The sequence below is a fragment of the Amphiura filiformis genome, chromosome 1, assembly GCF_039555335.1.
Source record: "Amphiura filiformis chromosome 1, Afil_fr2py, whole genome shotgun sequence".
Classification (NCBI taxonomy): domain Eukaryota; kingdom Metazoa; phylum Echinodermata; class Ophiuroidea; order Amphilepidida; family Amphiuridae; genus Amphiura; species Amphiura filiformis.
In genome coordinates this window covers 16270131-16291363 of record NC_092628.1, presented here as the reverse complement: position 1 = coordinate 16291363, position 21233 = coordinate 16270131, and the positions used below count along the sequence as shown (strand labels likewise).

The window sequence follows — 21233 nt, the reverse complement described above, 5'->3', positions numbered from 1 at the left end:
CTCTTTTGCAGACTTCAGAAGTGGATCGTAGACAGCACTTAAGAGGTATGATGACCATATCAGTCATACCTGTTGAAGTCCTCCGATGTGTGGGACGAAATATTGTAGCGAGTAAAAATTCACTTGGTTTTACTGAACAAACCTGATGAATCTTTTCAGCATAATTATAAGATGAGCAATTAACTTTTGATTGACCTTATTACTTTAATTAAGGGAAAGCAAAATCATGATAAATATTTTCTTAGGAAGTTGTAATACATATTTTGAGGGAAATTATCTTAATTTGTACTTCCACCTTTAAACAAGACCCAAATTATCGACAATAAACATCGTATGTTAAATTAAGAAAAAGATAATTTCTTTTTTAAAAACTGAAGTAATCATTCATTCCTACATCCGCATATACCGAGATGAACTATTGAAGGCTTTCAAGCTTTCTGCTGACAACTATTCAAGCTAGAAGAAAGTTAAATAAACAGTGTCATACTTCTTTGGCATGCCAGGATATAACAAGCTTATGTAGAGCTTGTAAAGCATCTATGAAACCTGATAACTTGCTGAGAAAGCACCCCAGCATTATGACATTGTAATTACTCCACGTAATGTGGGACTGGGTGATAAACTCCGTCACCTATAACATGCACCAAAATTATAGATCGGAAGGCATTTTGGCTTCTATAGGAACATATGGTTCACATTAGTTATTTAGGGTTCAAAGAGCGACTTATCAGTAAAAAGATCCCGTAGTAAACTTTAAGGTTTCCTTGATAGTTTGCACTTCTAATTCAAGTTGAATTTATATCAATTTAGATTCTGATTTAGATGTAACCAACACTTTGTCCAATTCTTTCAGATCTCGCATCAGTATTTTAGGATTTTAGAACTGTGCATGTGTAGAGGTTATGACTTCATGAAAGTAATTTTTTAATGAAACTGTTGATACTGATGACAAAATAGTGTAGTGATTTATAGTGTTCTACACACAGGCACAAAGCCTAGACGTTGATCCACAAGCCTCAGCACACTTAACAGCTTATTTTATGTTATAATCATTCTTGTTAGGTTCAACGAATTGTTTGTGTCTTTTGAAACATTGTACAATTATCTTTGATTAAAACAGGTCTGTCTCTTTCTACCCTCTCTCCTCTTGCCCTCTCTCTTGCACTATCTCCCTCTTTACCTCTCAAAATATGCTACCTGTTGCTTTGGGGAATGAAAGTTGCTGTGACCTGAAGTGATTGCAACAATTTGAGTAATCCACATAGTTGACACATACGCATGATTCTGCTTATATCATCAACTCAGTCAACATACAACACATGTATAACACTTTCCACCCAGGTGACTTCAACATCTTGAAAACATATTTATTCCATTATCTTGTCACAACTCTAAGCCAATGTCAAAATCTACTGATCCAATCCCAGGTTTGTTTCTCCTCCTTTCTTAAAATGCATTTTTTATGTATTAATATTAACTTATTAACTGGAAAAAATGTTACCATTTTTTTAGATTTTATGTTTTTACTCAGCTCAGGGAAAGGTTATGTTGGATCTGGTCCAAGTCTTATATAAATAACTGACATTTAGTCAATTGGTATTTATTTTGGATTTGCTATAATTCCATGTGTTTTTTCCATGTGTTTATGTTATGATTTTGACCTTGAACTATTAAATTATTCATTGGGTTTGTTAAAGAGTTTGATCATCAAGTCTTAGTTTCCTTACAACCCATATACTAAACATGATTGTTAGCAGCTCTTTGCCATACTCCAGATATGGAAGGTGCTATATGTATTGAAGATGGATAGATAGCAGCTTAATATCCTTACAGGGAACACTGCCCAAATCCTACTCTACACCTTGCATCTTACCATAATGTCAGAGATTTGGTTGACTAATCTCAAATCCTTCATGAAGCAATCCTGTGAATCTACTCCTCTCAGCTATACCACCCTATCTATTCTGCCTTTGATAATATTGTCAATCCCACATGCCACCCTGTATATCTTACCATTATGCCACAGATTTGGTAAACAGTATTTCCTTTCACATCTTGACCATTGATTTCTAGGATCTCATAATCCTTCATGAAGCAATCCACTCTCGGCCATACCACCCTTGACTATTCTGCCTTCAATAATACCATCACTACCAATCCCACATGCCACCCTGTATATCTTACCATAATGTCACAGATTTGGTTGACTGATTTTCCTTTCACATCTTGACCGTTGATTTCTAGGATCTCATCTCCTTCATGAAGCAATCCACTCCTCTCTGCCATACCGCCCTTGACTATTCTGCCTATGACAACAGCATCACCATCATTTAATATTGTAGCACCCTGTAATAGACACATCACACAATAAAAACCAGTTAACTGTAATAGGAGGGCAGAGGGTGAAACGTGAAGGGTGGTTGGTTTGATGTGGAGTAAGCTTTTAAAAGAGAAACTAAAGCTAGAAATATTCAACCAAAATTACATTTGTTCACAAGATGCCAGAATGAACCTTTTTCAAAAGTTGAATGGAAAATTGTCCAGAAGACAAGCCTGAAGTATCATGATACTAATGCTTTTAGCACAGAAATTAAAAGTTAAGACACAAGATAACAGTAAGAAATGTTGTCCCATATTGTAAAAGCAATTTGTGAGAATCAGCTGACTCTTCCAAATTCACTGCCAAGTAAACTTAAAAACTTCATGCTACTAGTTTGTAAGGTTATTCGCGGCGAGGCAATCATACTCTAACACCAGTAAATACCACAGCAAATACAGGCCACAGTAACCCACATGGCTACGGTCAGTGATCTTGTACTTGCACGTGAGGGGTCTACGGTTCAAATCGCGAGGTACAAGTGACTTCTTTGTTCATCTTCTCTCCTGTTTTGTTTCTTCTTTAACTTCCGATAGCCAAAAACCATGGGCAGTGTTAGGGTTAACTAAATTCTCAGGGTAAAGTACAATGGATTTGGAGTTCGGACCAGGTCAGGATTGGGTATTGCGTTAAGTTTACAACATTCACTATGGGCAATACGGTATTCTGAAAGATAAGCTAATTGATCGTTTTGCCTTACCAGTGGTTCTGCCGTCTTATCAATCCTAACAATCTTAACGGAGTCTTCTGCGTCATCTGATATGTGATCGTACTCATCGTCTTCGTCAACAGGTAACATCAGGCCTGGATCTCTTGATGCTATTGTGTCATGTGTGTTCAGCAGAGACTGAAAGGAGACAAATATCAATCAATCAATCAATCAAGATTGAAAGGAGACAAATAATCAATCAATCAATCAATCAAATCTACCCACATATTAAATGTATACTCAATAATGTAAAGATCATTTATCAATGATAACCACTTGATTAATTAATCAATCAGATCTACTTATAAATAAATAATAAATCAATAAATGCATGGCCAATAAATTAATTGATCATCAAAGTGTAACATATCATTCGATTATCACGTTAACTGCATCACGCTTTTGAGAATCCTGAACTCTATCAAAGCGAACGCCACACAAAGTCTACCACATTTTATCATTCCAAAGGTGTGTGATCCAGTTACCAAGGAGTTACGTAACCATTTTGCAGGCAACTGAGGAAGTCAATTGATGATCAGAAATCAATCAAACCAAAAAAAACAATCAACTGAGTAACCTCTTAATTGGTGCCCCCATCTGGACGGTTAGTCATTACCATCCAATTAATTGTTCTAACATTCAATTCAAGTAGATAATGAGCTGGGATAATGTGATGCACATGTTTGAAAATAATTATACAGTTGATATGTTACACTAAAAATAAATTTATATCATCCAACATGGTTGATTTGTCACATATTGATTTCCCTCTATATCATTCTGATTTATTCCAACAAATGTTTAAAATTATACTCTGTTCTGCTACATATTTAATATTTAAATGCCATAATTTTGACTGATTTTGACATGATTAATTACATCGAGTTTGATTTCCATACACCCACCTATCATATCAAACCTATGCTCTAAATTTCAGGGTACCACACAAGCAAGAAGCAATAAATTGCATTGTAAAGAAATTTGGAATTGGACATTTGAAGTATATATCCCATTTGTGCCAAAATCGTAGAGCAACTTGACAATTGTGTTTCCTTGAGATCAACTGGTATTTGATGTTGGGAATGCTAGAGACTGCTGGTCAATTTATTGACAAATAGTCGTCCTGAAAGAGTGACAAGCAGTCTTCGAATTCATTTTTTTACATTCTGGTGCACTTTTGCACTCCATTTTGAAAGTTGTTGTGCAATTTGATCTGACGCAGAGCAATTTGAAATGCAATCTCAGACAATCAACACATAAAGTCTATCGCAATTTTGCATCACACTTTTATAGTTGTATCGCAACAGGCAAATTTTAGGGGGCAAATTGCACTGCGATAGGGCTTTAAATATTTCAAACGCTGGTGACAAGGCGTAATAGTAGATATATGCGTATTTTAGCAGACTAGCATTGCCCATAAATTGCAGTGATTGCCTGAATAGTGTCATACTTGTATGATCAACATGCTCATCTATCAGGGGCACAGTTCTTAAAGCCCAATACATTTGTACATTCATTGAATGACCTTTGAAAATTTGGGTACAAGAACTCATACTCTGCAACTTGAGGTCAAATTTTGCACAAAAATTATGTAATTGAGGTTATTGGACTATGCCATTGGGATGAGGTTATTGTGGTGCATAGTGCTCGCATAATACTAGTGACAAAACTTGGAAGTTGCAAATCACATTGCAAGCCTTTTAATTCCATTCTTTCAAGGTCACACACGGAAAGTATGTTTGATATATCACATACATTCATGACTTGTAGAGCTTATAAGCTCTTATGACAAAAAAAGGCATGACATAGGTATCACATAAATTCATGATTGGGTACTTTGAATGTCATGGGCATGGGTTTACTTGCTGAAAGATATATAATGGTAGGACACACTGAAGATATCTTACACTTCCCATAATGCATTGCTCCCATTTCCAATTTTTGTACTGATTTGCTACTTTGCAAATGGAATGCGTGATTCACCTTTTCGGTAAATCCCATAAGCCTTTGAGAGTACACCTAGGAACTCGTCATTTTACGTCACGCCGATCTGCGCCGATGCGCACATCGTTTTATCGAATATTGTTACTGTGCATTGCAAGACGCCGTGACGTCAAATGATGAGTTCTCAGGTGTACTCGCAAAGGCTTATGAGATATACAGAAAAGGTCAATTTGGATTCATCTATATTTTCAAAATGAAAACAATGGGAACCTGTTCAAAGTATGGGAATGTCGTTTGATGAAACGAGGTGATGTATCATGTTGCAAAGGATTCTGGGAAGGGTTAGATATCTTTTCTAGGTAGGACCCAATTAATAGGTTAAGCAGGCATTAGGGAATGGGGTGTTGGTGTAGGTTTTCTTTACCATTTTGTATGAATCATTGTTCTATAACATATGCAGTAAGTGATTAGCATAGCGTAGGATTTAGTCTTTGTACTTTTTTACTTTGAGCCCATTCCGCAAAAGACTCCTGATACACCCACCTCACCAGATTCAACTCCAGATTTGTACTGAATGAAATCGGTGATCATACAAAGCACACCTCCAGTCTAGTCATTCAGTAGAGGAAGTGGAATTGAATCAAAAGTGGAAGTTAAGCAGCTGGCTGTGCATCATGACAGGTTGTCAAATCAAGATGCCATATCCTGAAGAGATGAAACCCCAGTTCAATTCTTCAAGTGTGAATGTCTAAAATGGTTAAAAGGACATACCAGAGTGTTTTGTATCTTGTGTGTGGACCCTTGCACAAAGCTTGACCAAGCTAAACCCTTGCACAAATCTTGACCAATCTCTACCATAACGGTGAAAAGAATGGACTACACAACATAGTGCAAAGTAAGGTCAGAATTTGAAATTTATTGAATTTTTTTCTGAAAGAGGCTAAAATTACCCCAATAAGTCATAGAAACCTTGAAAAATCTGAACATTTACTGATCCTCCCAAGTCAAAACCAATTCACTTCTGCCAAACAAATACAGCTAAAAACACCACAAAAATTAAACTATGGGTCAGTGTGGCCCGTAGAACAGGGGTTTTTCGTCGCCTTATCCTTCTATTACCTGAATGTCTGTATCATACTTGCAGTACGGAGAGACAAATCGTTGATGATCACTCTGTTACTTTTGCAAATGCTACATGCAATGAAGCCGTGACCAAAATCGCAGAGCGCCTTGTGCTCAAGTTGCCTTGCGTTCAACTGGTAACAATTTGACGCTAGGCATGCTTGCAACTGATCGATATGTCTGCTTCTCGCTTTTCAAACACAGCTACTGGATGCAGACGAGAAATACGTCGCCACAAACGCTACTCTTGTAGGCGCCTGCCGAGTATGATATGACCATACAGGGAGACTGAAACACCACAATATACTTACCCTAAAACTTGGTTGGTCTAGTATTCTCCTTAGTTCATCTGCTTCCCTGCTTCTTGAGTCTTGAGTTAAGTTTACGATCTGAAAGTGGGCAACAAATAATGCAATCGCTCATTAATTACAGAACAACATGGCCACTGTGTTCATGGGTATTCATATCTAGAATACTACCTTAAAAACTTGATAGTTAGCATATGTGCTTACTATTGAGCGCTTTTGAAAACATGAAATTGTACCAAAGTCTGACGCTTTACCAACTGAGCTAGTGGGGTTGAGACACACATTTGCAGGTTTACTTGTTCGTATATAACTATGTGTATCGATGATTTGCTCAAAACCCTTTTTTGTGTATGGGGCTCTTCATATTTGCATGTTTTAAAAGTGTTTGATAGTAAGCACATATGCTAACTATCGAGTTTTTACGGTACCTGTATACAGCAATCAAACTGCACTCTCTTTGAAATTGTATAAAATCTGTTGCACATTATATCTACATTCTCTATCCTGGGAGCTCAAAATGGATGCTGTATAGTTAACCGAGGTATTTGCAATCAAAACACTGTCTTCATCCATGACCTCTGAACCATAATTATACCCTCTTGGAATCTCCGATTTACCTGCAGGTATGGTTTATGCACACATGTACAGTCATTGTCATGTAATCAGGACATACCTGTAGATGCATACAAGCACATACATCTCAATTCGGATCAAACCACAGACATAGACCTGTATTACAACACATACCTGTTTAGCATCTCCTTTAATGTGGTTGAGCATCTGGCTTCAGAGGTAGCTGGAAATCATTATCCATTTTACCTTTAACAACAAGTTTGGATAACCACACACCTATGGTCTGACCTCAAATAAATACTGATCGTTTTAATAATCAATCACCTATAACATCTGATTTTAGAAAACCTCAGCTCTTTCATCTGCTCCTACCTGTTCTACATTCTGCACCTGCTGTATGAAGGCAGAACATATGGTCTCTCAGAGGCATCCTGGAAATCAAAGTTCATCCATTACCTTTATCATCTGACTCACATTTCTGGGCGAAAGATACCTGTAACACATTTGGATTGGAGTCTTTCTGTGGAATTGAGTGCTCCAATGATTTTTGAAACCTTGGAGACCAAGTGAACGTTGGCAGCCACTCTTCACCCTCTGGATCCAGATAACCAATGACCTACCTGTACTGCCAGCCCTTCTACATCTAGTGCTTGTGGAAGAGCATCTGGCTTCAGGGGCAAGCTGAAAATCACAGTTCCATTACCTTTAACACCTGCCGTCAGATAATCATATACATAGAGCTAGCTAGCGGGCTGCTCTGCATCTGCTGCAACTGGTGGCAGAGCTTTAGGCCTAGGAATTCTTCCTGAAAGCCACAGATAATCCATTACATCTAACGTCAGACAACCACAGACCCTAGATCCCAACTATAATTCTGATAACCTGACACCTACCTCTTCAGCTAGCTGATCTGCATCTGCCGCATGTGGTAGAGGAGGATCGGGCCTCCTGTGAATGTCTTCTACTTGCTTATGCACCCTGACAGCATGCTGGAAATCCGAGTTGCGAAAAAGCTCTTGGAGGAAGCTCACATTGGTCTGGTCTCCGGCGCCACCCAACTTGGCCTGCACATGTTCCAACGAGGAGAATAATTCATCCAGACCTGGAAGAAATGAAGTGACAAAGAGAAAAGAAAGGGATGAGTTAAATGATAGGTTGACCCTGTAAGTGGCTTTCTGTGGTATGGCCTACAGAGGAAGTGTGGTTTCCGGTAAATCGCTGGGAGGATTTGCCTCCAAGTTTTACCAAAGACCCTAGAGCAGGGTTAACCAACCTCCAATTTATTTTAGAATGTGACCCCAGTTCTTAAAAGTTGTACCACAAGTGACACCACTTGGGTAGTTTCAGGTTCCACGTTTTGACTTTATGACCCCAAATTGGTTCACAAAACCTCTGGTTGGGACTTCCTGTCCTAGAGAAGGAGAGACAACCACAACACCATCCTGGTTTCCCCAAACAAGATGTTTTAATGTCTATGGATCCAAAGATAAATTACTCCCGATGCAACCCACACAAGTACAAATAGGTTAATGATGTTTATTCCCAGTATAATAAAGATGTATTGAGTGAAGGTGTGGTACATGAAAAATAACACCTCCAGTCCCGAGGCAGAAATGTCTCTCACAATTAATTACTGAGATGTCCTGACCTAGATAAAGTTGAAGTTTCCAAGTGAGATGTGGTTTAAAATTTAGGTGTGGTGCATGAACTTTGATGCTATGGGATAATTGCATGGACCACTTTCACAGGTACAAATAAGCCATTGCACCTTTGATGTTGTAAGTCCTCTTTATAGCAATAAACCAGTTTGACCGAGTCACAAAGTTACAAAAACAAACAGGATTGAGAGAACATGTCAAATTAAGTTCCCATACATCACTTTTCACTAAAACACAGTTGATGCTAGGTTTTCATGACATAAACTTTTACTGTTGAACCAAGAACGCCCCACAGAAAAGATCATACATTGAATGGCAACCCTGTTTGATTTTGTGTGTTAGGCATCTTTAGGCTACTGACAATCGATCTTGAGTTTCTCGTCACATAATTTCTGAAAACAAGTCAGGTAACCTTTTCCAGTTATTCATTATTTTACTGGCTTTCATTATGACCAATTAGTGTAAAACATGTTGTTATTTACTACTCACTCACTCAAAGATGGATGTTTAGCCCAAGTGAGATTTAAAAGTATACTTAAAAGAGCAAAATGGATATTTTGATTTAAGATTTTTCCACTAAAATGCACAGATATTCATCATTTTGTTTGCAAATATAACCAGTTTTTATTGTTATTTTTGGAAAGTAATGAATTCAAGTGAGGGTCAGAAAATGAAGTGAGGACTGTTGATGTGAAACTCAAAATCGACTTTCATCAGCCTTGTCTGTTTCCAAGTTTCCATTGTAGAATAAAATTTGCTCCACATTTTGGATACCAAACACAACTTTGTCTGTAGTTTACATTTCAATTATGTGTGCTCATATTACATGTCTAATAACAACATCCATATTATCATCGCTGATGAGATTTCAATTTTTTCCATCATATGATGATGCTAGTCTAAACAAACCCAAAGCAGGGGAGGGCTAGATAATATTGCCATTGGACATTTGTTCTAGTATTTGATCTAATAATGTTGAGCGAAACATAAACAGGGCCAATGCTAATGACACCAAGTAAGGTGATTCCGTTTCCCCATAAACCAGTTTCGATACATGCTAGCCTACATGTATGCCGCTGTCTGACCAGCTATAGATCGAATTGCTATTCCCAAATCTCTTGAATACACACACAATGATATGGGAGTGTCTGAGGGAACCACAAAGCATCTAGGATCTACTGTACCTGTAGGCCCTACCTAAGTAAGATCCACAGACAAAACCACCTACTACCCGAAGTCCCTAACTACAAGTCATGTACTATGTATAAGGCACCAGCATTGCACCTTGAAGTTCACCAACATACATGTAGGGTTGCTAATAGAGCCTGTTCTGTAAAGTCTGTGGTAGCCAGAGCATTAGTTGATTCCACTTGTCCTATGGGGAAATAGGAAAGTGTCTTTCTTCCAGTCATTTCTACACAGCCCAAGATCCTGCTCTGCACCCTGTGTTTTAGGGTTAGGGTTTTAGTTTTAGTTATGGTTATGGTTTACATTTGTAGATTAGACTAGGGTTAGGCATTAGAATAAATGTTATTGTTAGGGTGCAAAAGGTATTCTTTAACATGCTTAATTCACTATTCCAAGAACTGTACACTAACAAACCATATAACTTCAGTTAGTGTAACCATGGTGTAACATACAAGCAAGTAACAAGCAAAGTAGCTACATGTAATACTAGATACCAAGCACTGATAATGAATTGACAACTCTCTGGAATCCACTTACTTGCAATTTGAGACTAAACGTCCATGTTAACAACAAAGTTTCTTCAAAACCAAAACCAAATTCTCCAAGAAAACTATTTATATAAAATCAAACATCTTCAAACTGGGCGAGAAAACGAAGACCGTGACTGCTTGCCAGAAATGGCCGTTCGTAGGGATACCTGACATTTGATATCTACTGACACGCATACACCTCTGTTGTGCATTTTGGCCAGCGCACAGTGGGTCGTCATTGTTGATAAAGTCAAACAGACGTGCCTCATCATCACCGTCATGTTCAATTCAATAAACTGTCAGTTTCTTCTTTTGTTCCTTGCTTTTGGACTCAGGCAAAAAATTTGAAATCAAATTGGTAAAAACCACAATGACCAATAGGTGTAAAATCCTATGGAATTGAAATGATGCGCAAAATAAGTGAACATAATCCTTTTTCTCATAATTCAAAAACTTCAATGAGTATATGCCATTTCTGAATGTACACCTACACTGCTGGTTGATTATTTCGGATATGGTTCATACTACAGCTCCATCATTAAGTCATATTGTTTTCAATCTGTTTTTCTGCAGGATTTAAGGATTAAGGATTTAATTACAATAATAATTTGGAAAAAAAGGAAGGTAGTCTAAGTAAAGCAAAGATGTTTCAATTACAGGCTTTGTGTTTCTCTATTATTTTATACTTTTCACAATTCTTGCTCCCACCTTGCATTTTGTTTTCAATGTTCGCAACTTTTAATTGTATTGTACTACACCTACTTCGTAGGCTATACATGTAGGCCTAGAGGTACAATGTATATGTACCTGTATTTTTTGTTTGAAAAGTTATAACTGAACTGGAAATGTTTGCACATATTTACAAATTACATTAGAACATGCACCAACCAAAACTTGCTTTCCCCAGCCCACTCCCCGCTAGTAACCTTTCTGTCTACCAAAATGATTTTTACCCCTCCCAATTTGCGCTTTCTTATGCATACACATACACTCTGCATTATATAATTTTGGTTGTTAAAAATATACATACAAAGACAACATACCTGCACACACACGGCCAACAGACTATTAAAAGAAAGCATGGAAACGGAGTGTGATATTTCACTGTGGTCGCTGGCAACAATAATATACACCTGCTGCTAGCAAAATGTGCTTCTTGGCAAGTATCTGCTCCTTCTACTCCGCTCAAAATAGGCTAAACTTTAGCTGCTTATCCCACTACAGGTACATGTACCTCACTTTATGTAAGTAATGAAGTAGTGAATGAATGAAAACAGAATGGTGGGAACTGCTCCTTAAACTAAAGCAAGTTTTGAAAACACCTCTTGTCTATTTATTAATTTGAATTGATATATGAGAATGAACAAAAAGACATTAAAAATAGAAATGGGAACCAGCTAGTTTCCCTAGTAACTGTATCTCATGAGGACTGTGGTGTCACCTTTTATAACACTGGGAACCTGGCTTGGGGCGTGTTCAAGAAAACAATGGGACGAATTGTACAATGTAGGCGTATGTATTGTTTTGACCCATTTTATAGTTCATTTTGTATCATGTGGTAGTGCTAAAAACATATTTTTGAGGATGTACAAATGCTAGTGCTAAGACATCATGTGAAAAAGTGTCAAAAATTCTTGAACAAAAATAACCTGTACACAAAATATTCCATTTATCAAAGTAGTGCAAATTTGCATCTAAGGTGTTATGTTTTATGACTCCTGGGAAAATAACAAAATTGTCAATGTCATTATCAAGGTCAGCTTGGTTCCAGACAACAATTCCATTATTTTCATCCAATTGTTTAATAATATTTCACTTAATGCTTCAAAAAGAAATTAACTAATTTCGTGGGAACTCTTATCAACAAATGACTAGGCATTAGGGACTTTGAATCCAGAAATTCAAATTGTCTAAATGCAAATAAAAAAAAGAGTAAAATTGATTTGAATTGCAATATGGGATCCTCCAAAAGATACAATCAACATTGGAAATGGTAAATCATCCGATGTCAGATAGCGTGTTTCTATTGAGTCCCCTGCATTTTACCGGTAAAACTGTTCACCGTCAAATAGCGGCGAAAGGCGGATAACGGTCAGTTTCCATTGCACGTTGTTTACCGGTAAACACTCGATGAACAGCGTCAATTGACACACCTTAAAAGTTTGCCGGCAAAAGGTCGTGCACTGGGGTCAATCCCCGGGTCAATCGCAAAGCATTGTGGATTTTAATATTGTAGTATTTTCTTAATTGTTTAGCTAAAAATGAGGTAGCAAACACGAGAAAAGAAGACTGAAGAATAATGTTTTTTTATTAGCGTTTTCATTCGTTCTCGTACATCAAATTACGCCATTGGGAAATCCCCCTCCGTGATATCGACGTGAGTAGACCTACTCAGTATTTTTGCGCGCAAAAAAAATAGGTCTTAGAATTTAATCTTTCAGAGCTTAATTTCAGTTAATATTCTTTTTAGCGAATAGTAATTTAACATCAACAATATAATATTAAATTCATGAAATCTTTCTAATTTTCTGAAACACACACCGCCGCGGATCTGAGTTGATTTCTAATAATAATATGAATTAATTTCGCATGCACAGCTGGATTCATCCGCTGATGTTGTTGTTTTTGTTTTATTTCATGGCTTTTACTTGGGTCATAAATCATAACTCATGTTAAATATTTAGCATAATATGTATAATGCAAGGATAATGCATTATGAATATTTCTTCCATTTACTTTATTTATAGCAAGTGAGTCAAATATTTGTATGTGTTTAGGCCTAAGAATTTTGGCGAACGGAATGGTATATTCATGGTATAATACATAAACAAGCTAGCTCATTGATGATGCAGAGGTCAATTTCGCAACCCAACTTCCGTTTTCTTCCCTGTATGCGCATTCAATCGGAACGGAGTGAGTTTCTATTGACGTTTACCGGTAAGCGTCCCCACTATTTTCCTTCCTCAAGAAGGAAAACGTTACCAGTAAAAACTTGCCTCTGTTTACCGGTAAATAGCGGGGAAGGTCAGTTTCTATTGAGCAGAATTAATCCCTTTACCGTCTTTTTACCGGTAAATGGTCCCAATAGAAACACGCCTAGAGTCTTCACAAACTAAATACATCACAGAAGAAAACATGTTTTTCGCAGTAATTTTAAGTCTATATGAAAATCTGAAATTTTCTTCAAACTTTGGACTCATTACACTCAAATATTTTTAAGAAGGTGGAAAGGGTATGGCTCCGCAGAAATTTAACCCTGAAAATGTGGTTTAACAACGCAGCACAAAAAGATGGTGAAAATACATTTGTAAATCATAGGCCTCAGAAAATTTGACAAAATATAACATCTCCCTAGTATTTGTAGAGGCACATACCAAACAATTATGAAAAATTCACCACATAACCTTTCAGCTACATGTAGATTCAACATCTATTATTGCACCAAGTTCAATCCCAATGCAAAGTTGCATGTTAACAAATCACACTCCTGGGAAATATACCCTGTAAATTCAATATTGCTATTTTTCATATGTTCAAGTTGAAAGGCATACTGACATTAATGTGCTGCCAGGGGTCAGAGGTCAGACTGGTATCTACAGGTGCTGTATCAAGGCCACGGTGAACAGAAACAATCTACAGCATAGTTCTAAGAAACAAGTTTTATTTTTCAGAGCATTACATGAAAATCGTTTTGCTGTTGGTATAAAGTTTATTCCAAAATTTTATAGAGATGAAACAAATACCTTTACAGTCCACTAGGACTGGGAAAAGGGTTTACAACAGACTTTTTTCTTCTCCATTTCATGGTAGGAAAAGAATTCAGGTGTGTTTCTTTGTATTTACAGAAAGAAACTAATCTTCATGTCAGTCGATATAGAGGGAACCGCTCAATGATGTTATCTTCAGATTATTTAGACAAGCACCCAGCAAACGCTTAGAACAAAGTGTGTGATTGTGCAAAACATTCAAAAATTACATGATAACTTTGTAGGCGTAAATCTCAATGTTCAATTTTGGGCCTTTCCAAAAATATTATGCTGATGGTAGGTGTACTTTCTTTGTTCCCACATCATGATAATTCAATATTGTGTAATTTCCACAGCATTATGCAATAGACAGGACTGTATAAATATACTCCTTGTCTAACCATCTTGCAAGCCTAGGAAAAAAATCTTCCGGGGAAGATAAGCTTAAGCCGTATTGTTTCACAAAGTACATGTAGCGTAATTTTCCAAAATTTCTTAATACATTTCTATATTTGGGGAATCAAAATTTCCTTCTAAATTTCAAAATCTGTTCTCTGTTATTATATATTTTATTATATTTTTCACCCTGATGTGGCCGAGACTTCAACGTGTTGAGTAAAGCTGTTTCTCACGTGCATCTAGGCCCCGGGGGGGCCACTCAAATATAATGATGTAAGCATGCGTGACCAAAAAAACGCGTGAAAAGGGGTGCTTTTTCTTGGTTGAGCACGCGTTACGCGTGACGCGTTAAGGGAAAAAAACGGTGATTTTCATGAAAAGGGTAGTTTTAAAATCGTTTTGTAACGCATTTAGGGTACCATTTTAATCCGCTTTTCAAATCTGCTGAAACTCCGATTCCGAAAAAAGTTTATTCCAGTGCCGGCATTCCCCGTTCGTATGATGTTTACAATACTCCAAACCTAGAGTGTCACTATGTTATGCATATATATTTCATGACGTGTTACATGTGATTTAACCATGGCCTCGTACTTCTATGTAAAATACCGTTTAGATTAAAAAACGTGCATATTAATTAATGGCGTCATAGAAATTATGATGGGTATATAGTTCAGTGGACAAACGGGGAGACAAAAATCCGGGACGAAAATATGTATTTCAAAAAGATTTTCAGGACCTTTATAGATTCCTCACATTATTTACTACTCCTGCTGGTAGATTTGGATTCTGGATTACTTTAGTTTAGGAATAATATTTGCAGTAGAAAGCATGAAAAGGGCACACGATATCGGGACACGATAATCAACTTAAGGTGCCGAATTCGGAACCAATTACGATGTGAATAATGCTAACGTTACCTCTGGATAAATTACGCTGTATATTGGTATTTTATATTCTCACAAAACTACTTTACGAGAATCCAATCAGATTCATGTAACAAGCTACGAATCTGAGGTCCTCATGGTAAGGCCTACACACTGAATTCATCGTGTCATTATTTATATTTTAAAGTGGTATGGTATACCGGAGGAGGGGGGGGTGTATCCGGGAGGGGTAGACTTTTAGTGTAAGTGTTCAATGACAAAGTTTAAGAGTAGCCCTAGGCCTACAAAAAATTGTTTCATTTGTCAAAAATGACAAAATCCATCAAATCTTGTAAAGTGGGTCAAATTTAGACAAAAACTTGTTTAGGGTGTCAAAATTAGACAAAAACTTGTTTAGGGGGTCAAAATTAGACAAAAACTTGTTTAGGGGTCAAATTTTTTGGGAAAGCGCTAAAAACTTGCTTAGGGGTCATTTTGCTCACAGAGGAGAACTTGTTTAGGGGGTGTTCGAAAAAAATTTGGTCACGCATGCGTACACTCTCATATTTGAGTGGCCCCCCCGGGATCTAGGCCTACATGTATGGGGTGTCCTTAAGTGTGTGGGGGTGTGTGTGTGCATATGTCTGAGCGCCTTTGAGCGCCTAATGAAATCTACCAAAACACGTTTCAAAAGCGTAAAAAGGGGCCAAGTTTAAAAATCTTTCCTGTGTGGCTTTTCACCCTTTTTAAACTTGGTCCCATTCAGTAAAGTGGTACCGTAATAACATGAAGAATGAGTCCTAATTTCTACATGCAACAATTAGGTTTAAGACTGTTCGAAAGCGGTGCAGTAGGGTAGGCTATGTATTATCAAAAACATTTGAAGGTTTATGTTACATTATATTGCGTATTCATAAAGAGTAGTAGAGTATTATATATACTTAGCAAATTGACTGTCTGTCAACCTGTTACATATTATAGGCCCTACATCTGTACATAAGGCGCAGGATCGCACAAGGCGATGAAGAATTTAACAAAGTGAGTATTTGCTACTTTTGCTTAAATCAAAATACATTATAACGTCTTTACGGAAAAACTTCAATCAAGCACGAAAATTAATTAATTTACTCTACAAAATGAACACTGACAACTAAGAAAACAAACAAGTAGCCTAAAGATTACTTCGTATGGGTCTTTAGAAACTTTCATAAATGGGACCAAGTTTAAAAAAGGGTAAAAAGCCACACAGGAAAGATTTTTTAAACTTGGCCCCTTTTTACGTTTTGAAACATGTTTTGGTAGATATTAATTCTTTTGTTGAGGTAAAAACTATTGCGCGGTAAGTGGTTCTTTGTAGCCCTCTGGGCAAACTAGTTGGATATCCATATTTAGCGATGAGTGGTTTTTGAAGCTTCGAGGGCAAACTAGTTGGATATCCATATTTCATGTTAGCAGTTCTTTGTAGCCCTCTTGGGCAAACTTGTTGGATATCCATATTTAGCGGTTTGTGGTTCTTTGTAGAATTTAAAGGGCAAACTAGTTGGATATCCATATTTTGCGGTTAGCAGTTTTTTGTAGCCTTGCGGGGACCTATGTTCGATATCCTCATTTCGCGGTTAGTGGTTTTTAAACGACCCGTAACCACCCCAATCAGCTGCATGGGGTAAAGGAATTATTTAAAAAAATAATAGATGAACCCTATAGTTTATATGTGTATTTTCCTGTCATTTCCTGCAAACCTAATAAAGATATTTTGATAATTGAAAATAGTCTTTATCATAAATCGTAGAGGTTGAAAGAGTCAACAAGCGTCAGAAATTATAATTTGCCATGGAACTTCGGTCATATTTTATTTGAAATATAACTGGATGTTAGGGTCTGCATGCATGGTATGCATAGTATGAATACAGACACTGACCTTTCCTTAAAACTATTAAGCAGGAAGTTGTGTATCACACCCATCATGGGTTTGAACCCCTTTATGGTATTTTATTGTTAAACCTGAATAGCGTGATTACTTTTGAATGAGCGGCAGCACACATATTTTGTTTGAGGATAGCTGGATCTATCTCCTTTTCCTCACATCTTCTCTGTAGTACAAAGCTGTCTTTTTATCTAGTGTTTAGACAATGTTTACTCAACTATTGCTATCAATGGATGTTGCCATTTTGACGACTTCTAACTTTTGAAATGCCCAAAATGAATCAATAAAACCGTGTATAAGATATTTGCGATATTTTGGCGCGATTACAAAAAAATTAGAAAATAAATGGGCACTTCTGGGTTGGGTATCTATAGAGGCCCTGCATGAAATTATTGATTGGCTCCAAACAAAGAATTTGAACCGGTGTCCTTCACCGTAGTTATGGCGGAGTACAGTCCATTCAATCAAATGTTGTCATCAACCTATTTGATCGTAGTGTAGGGTTATGTGTGTGAGACGAACTGTCACGGTAGATTGCAATCATGCTTTTGTTGAATGCATTTGAGTAGTCTGCCATATTTACGGGATGATACGTCACATGCAATGCCTCTATAGATTCTATAGAATTTAAGTATGATATATTTTCGATGGTAATATATTTTCACTTTCAAAGTTTGTAGTTTTCATAATTGCAATTTCTGAATATTATATAAAAAGCGGGAATAAGTCTATAAATGTAAGAGTATCGGATCATTTTGAATGTTAATAAATACTAAACTGGCTTGTGTAGACACCAGCAATATCAGGGATTGCGCGATTCTTGCAGTAGCTTTTATGAATAGAATACAATAGTGGATACAATAGCGGATACAATAGCGGAACAATAGAGCTCTCTTACGGGCAAATAAACCTCGTCGCGTTTTGCTAAATTTCACTTCTTCTTTTTCATGAACTAACCGTTATTTCATTAAGTAACCGTTATTTTTAAAACTTGGCAAAACCTCGACGCGAGGTTTTTAATACGCACTGACGTCAGGCTGAAAATGGTTTAGGGGCTTCCTGGATTTCACATTTCTTGATTTTGATGCACTTTTTTCATTTTTCATCAAGGGTCCAAGTTGTTCTTCCTTGAAGAATTTGACATATTTAGAACACATCACTCCATACAACCTCCGACAAACTTCCGACAACAACAAAAATTCCCCGCAAACATCGATCTGTATCTTAAACCAGAAACCTACGCAAATTACACAAAAAATCTATCATGAGATGGCACAATCTCAATATATGATCAGATAGTAAAACTCCAAAAATAAAACATCACTTTGCTGCTTTGTAGCTATCATTGCAGCCCTTGGGAGGAAATGCCATGAGACTTATCTTGTCTCTGTCTCCATATCCCTACACAAACTTCGGGCAACATTACGGTTAATACCTCACACATACATGTAGATATAAGCCTTTGTTTTTTACCCATGGATCAAATTCTGATATTTTTAGGTCCACTGATCAAATACTTGGGTTGTTTAGTACTCATGTATTAAATGCATTTCTTGAGTGTATTCTTTTTATTTTTTGTAATTTAAAAAAATAAGTTGTACCATTTTAAAAAGATGCCAAATTTTGATCCAGTTGTAGCACTCAATATGTATAGATGTTGAGAGAGAATTTGTCTAAAATAGATTAGGGAGACTCTCCTGTATCCCCATATTTCCTTTTCTTCAGGGAGTTTGGACAGCTCCATTAATTTATATGTTGTGTAATGATATGTAGAGTTTCATAAGATGTAAAGTTGTGAGTGATTATCAATGATATGATTTGCAATGTCTAGTTCAAATGCTATTTGAGATGACAGCATCAACTTCTCCGAGTTGAGGTGTTTTCTTTTGTGATTTTAAAAAACAAACCTCAATTCTAGTATTTCCCATTTTATTATTAAGGTTATTAATTATTTTAAACTGTTGTGATTTGGTAGTTCACAGCATCTTACGAATGGTAGTGAGCTTTGGCAAAAACTGCATTGCTCAATTCATAGCGAGGTGTAGAAGAATTAAAATATCACAGATATATTTTTATGTGCTGCGGTTCTTGAGTTACGTTGTAAAGAGGGCTGAAACAACAACACTTTTGTAAAACGTACATAACTCATTAACAACAATAAATTAAGCAAGTTTGCAAAATATACGACTTGTAGAATGAACTTTTGCAAAACATCAAGGTGTTATTTTTCAATAATATATTGATCTAGGTAATGAAAATCGATTTTTAGGTTGCTTCGACCAACAATACCTCGTCTACCCTTAACACAGACTTTTACCTTATATATAATCTACCACTCTTAGAAAAGAAACATTTTCATGGGCCAGTCTTAGCCTATAGGTTAACCTATGATGTTATAACCCCACCTGAATTAAGTTCATAAGTTACCTTACCTAATCATAGACACTTGACCTAACTTACCTTTCAACTTAATTTGGAGAGGTTTTGAACAAAGTACATTTCAAGATTCCTTCTTACTCATGATCAAGATCATTTACAGTACTATAGTTTGTCCAGGATAAGTTGGAATATGACCCAACCCAATAACCTTTGCTATCTGATACACCTGTCCAAAGTCATATCACATCTTTCTCTAAATGATCTCTAGCAACTAAAGTATGTTCTACCATAAGTTGACAACATGACCTTCGCTCAATTTGTGTAAGATCCATGCATTGTGGTATAGGTCGCATCCCACCTCATACTAGATCATAGATGTACTATAGTATTATTTGCTACAGTGTATCCCCTAAATGTCAACACAGCTCATTTACTCTCAACTCCTTTGTGGAAGCCTAAAACTTGCACAGGTCTACAAACATTATAATTTATACAAAGTTCAAAAGTTGATGTACCTATTCCATGGGCTGACATTTTTGTAACTTTTTCATTTGATTTTCAGTACTTTTTTGAACCTATTGGAATTTCAGTCTGTCTAGACGTTCTTTTATCGTGTTACAATTACATTGTACAATTACAAATAACTATGAATGGAAATGATCTTGGTAGAAAACATAAATCATAGAAGCAAAGAAATTTCCTTCATAAAAGAGCGATATTTTAAACTTGTGTTAGCTGGGACTGTGACACTTCCCTAATGTTTGTAAAGATATGTTTTTGTTCCTAGGATACTGAGGCATGACCGGCTTTAAAGAATAGTAAAGAATACCTTTATATATGAGAAATTTGTAATAATTTTCAACAACATGTACATTGTATTAAACCTACAGCCTTTTCCAAATTTTTGAAGATTTTTTTAAAAATGGTTTGCTCTCCTTACACCCTGTGGAACCTCAAACAAACAAACAAGGAGCATATAACCTTTGAATTTTCTCAAAGGGCAACAACAATCCCATATCATAATGAACTCTAAACCACAGAACACTTCCCTTGAGGTTTTTGAATGTGGTTGATACTACAAAAGTGAGGTAAATGAGGTAAGACCTGAGGTAAGACCATAGAATTTAAATAGGGAGAGCAAAGACTTTATATAGTCCCATGTGTAACTCTATGGGAAATCTACCAAATTGGATGGCCACATGTGGGACCAAAATAGGTTTGGATTTTCTTTTACAAACTTGATGGAAGACCAAAATACCGCAAGAATGTATTCCAGTATGAGCACACCACCCAGAGTGCTTCAGTAAGTCATTTTGTGGTGGGTGCTTATTTTGTATCCTATTTTTTATCAAATAACCTGTATTTTGTGACTTGAAATGGGGAGGGGGGAGGTAGACATTTTCCAACCAGGAACCCAAACCCAAGATCCTGCAATCTATACCCCAATGATCAAGATGCGATAAACTTTATTGCCTTGAGTAGGTCAAGTGTTTGAGGTTGGGTGAAGGGAGAT

The 21233-nt window shown here is 36.7% G+C and overlaps 1 protein-coding gene across 4 annotated transcripts in view; it reads right to left on the bottom strand.

The window, feature by feature from the left end:
• Window positions 1-21233, bottom strand: part of LOC140159516 (protein PALS1-like) — a 179119-nt gene that overhangs the window by 33358 nt on the left and 124528 nt on the right. For all 4 annotated transcript variants that reach the window (XM_072183038.1, XM_072183099.1, XM_072183160.1 and 1 more), the window contains 4 exons: window positions 7927-8135; window positions 6464-6541; window positions 3078-3224; window positions 2185-2346 (listed from right to left, as the gene is read on the bottom strand). In XM_072183038.1, coding sequence (XP_072039139.1) covers window positions 2185-2346; window positions 3078-3224; window positions 6464-6541; window positions 7927-8135 — 596 coding nt within the window. The remainder of the gene's footprint in view (window positions 1-2184; window positions 2347-3077; window positions 3225-6463; window positions 6542-7926; window positions 8136-21233) is intronic.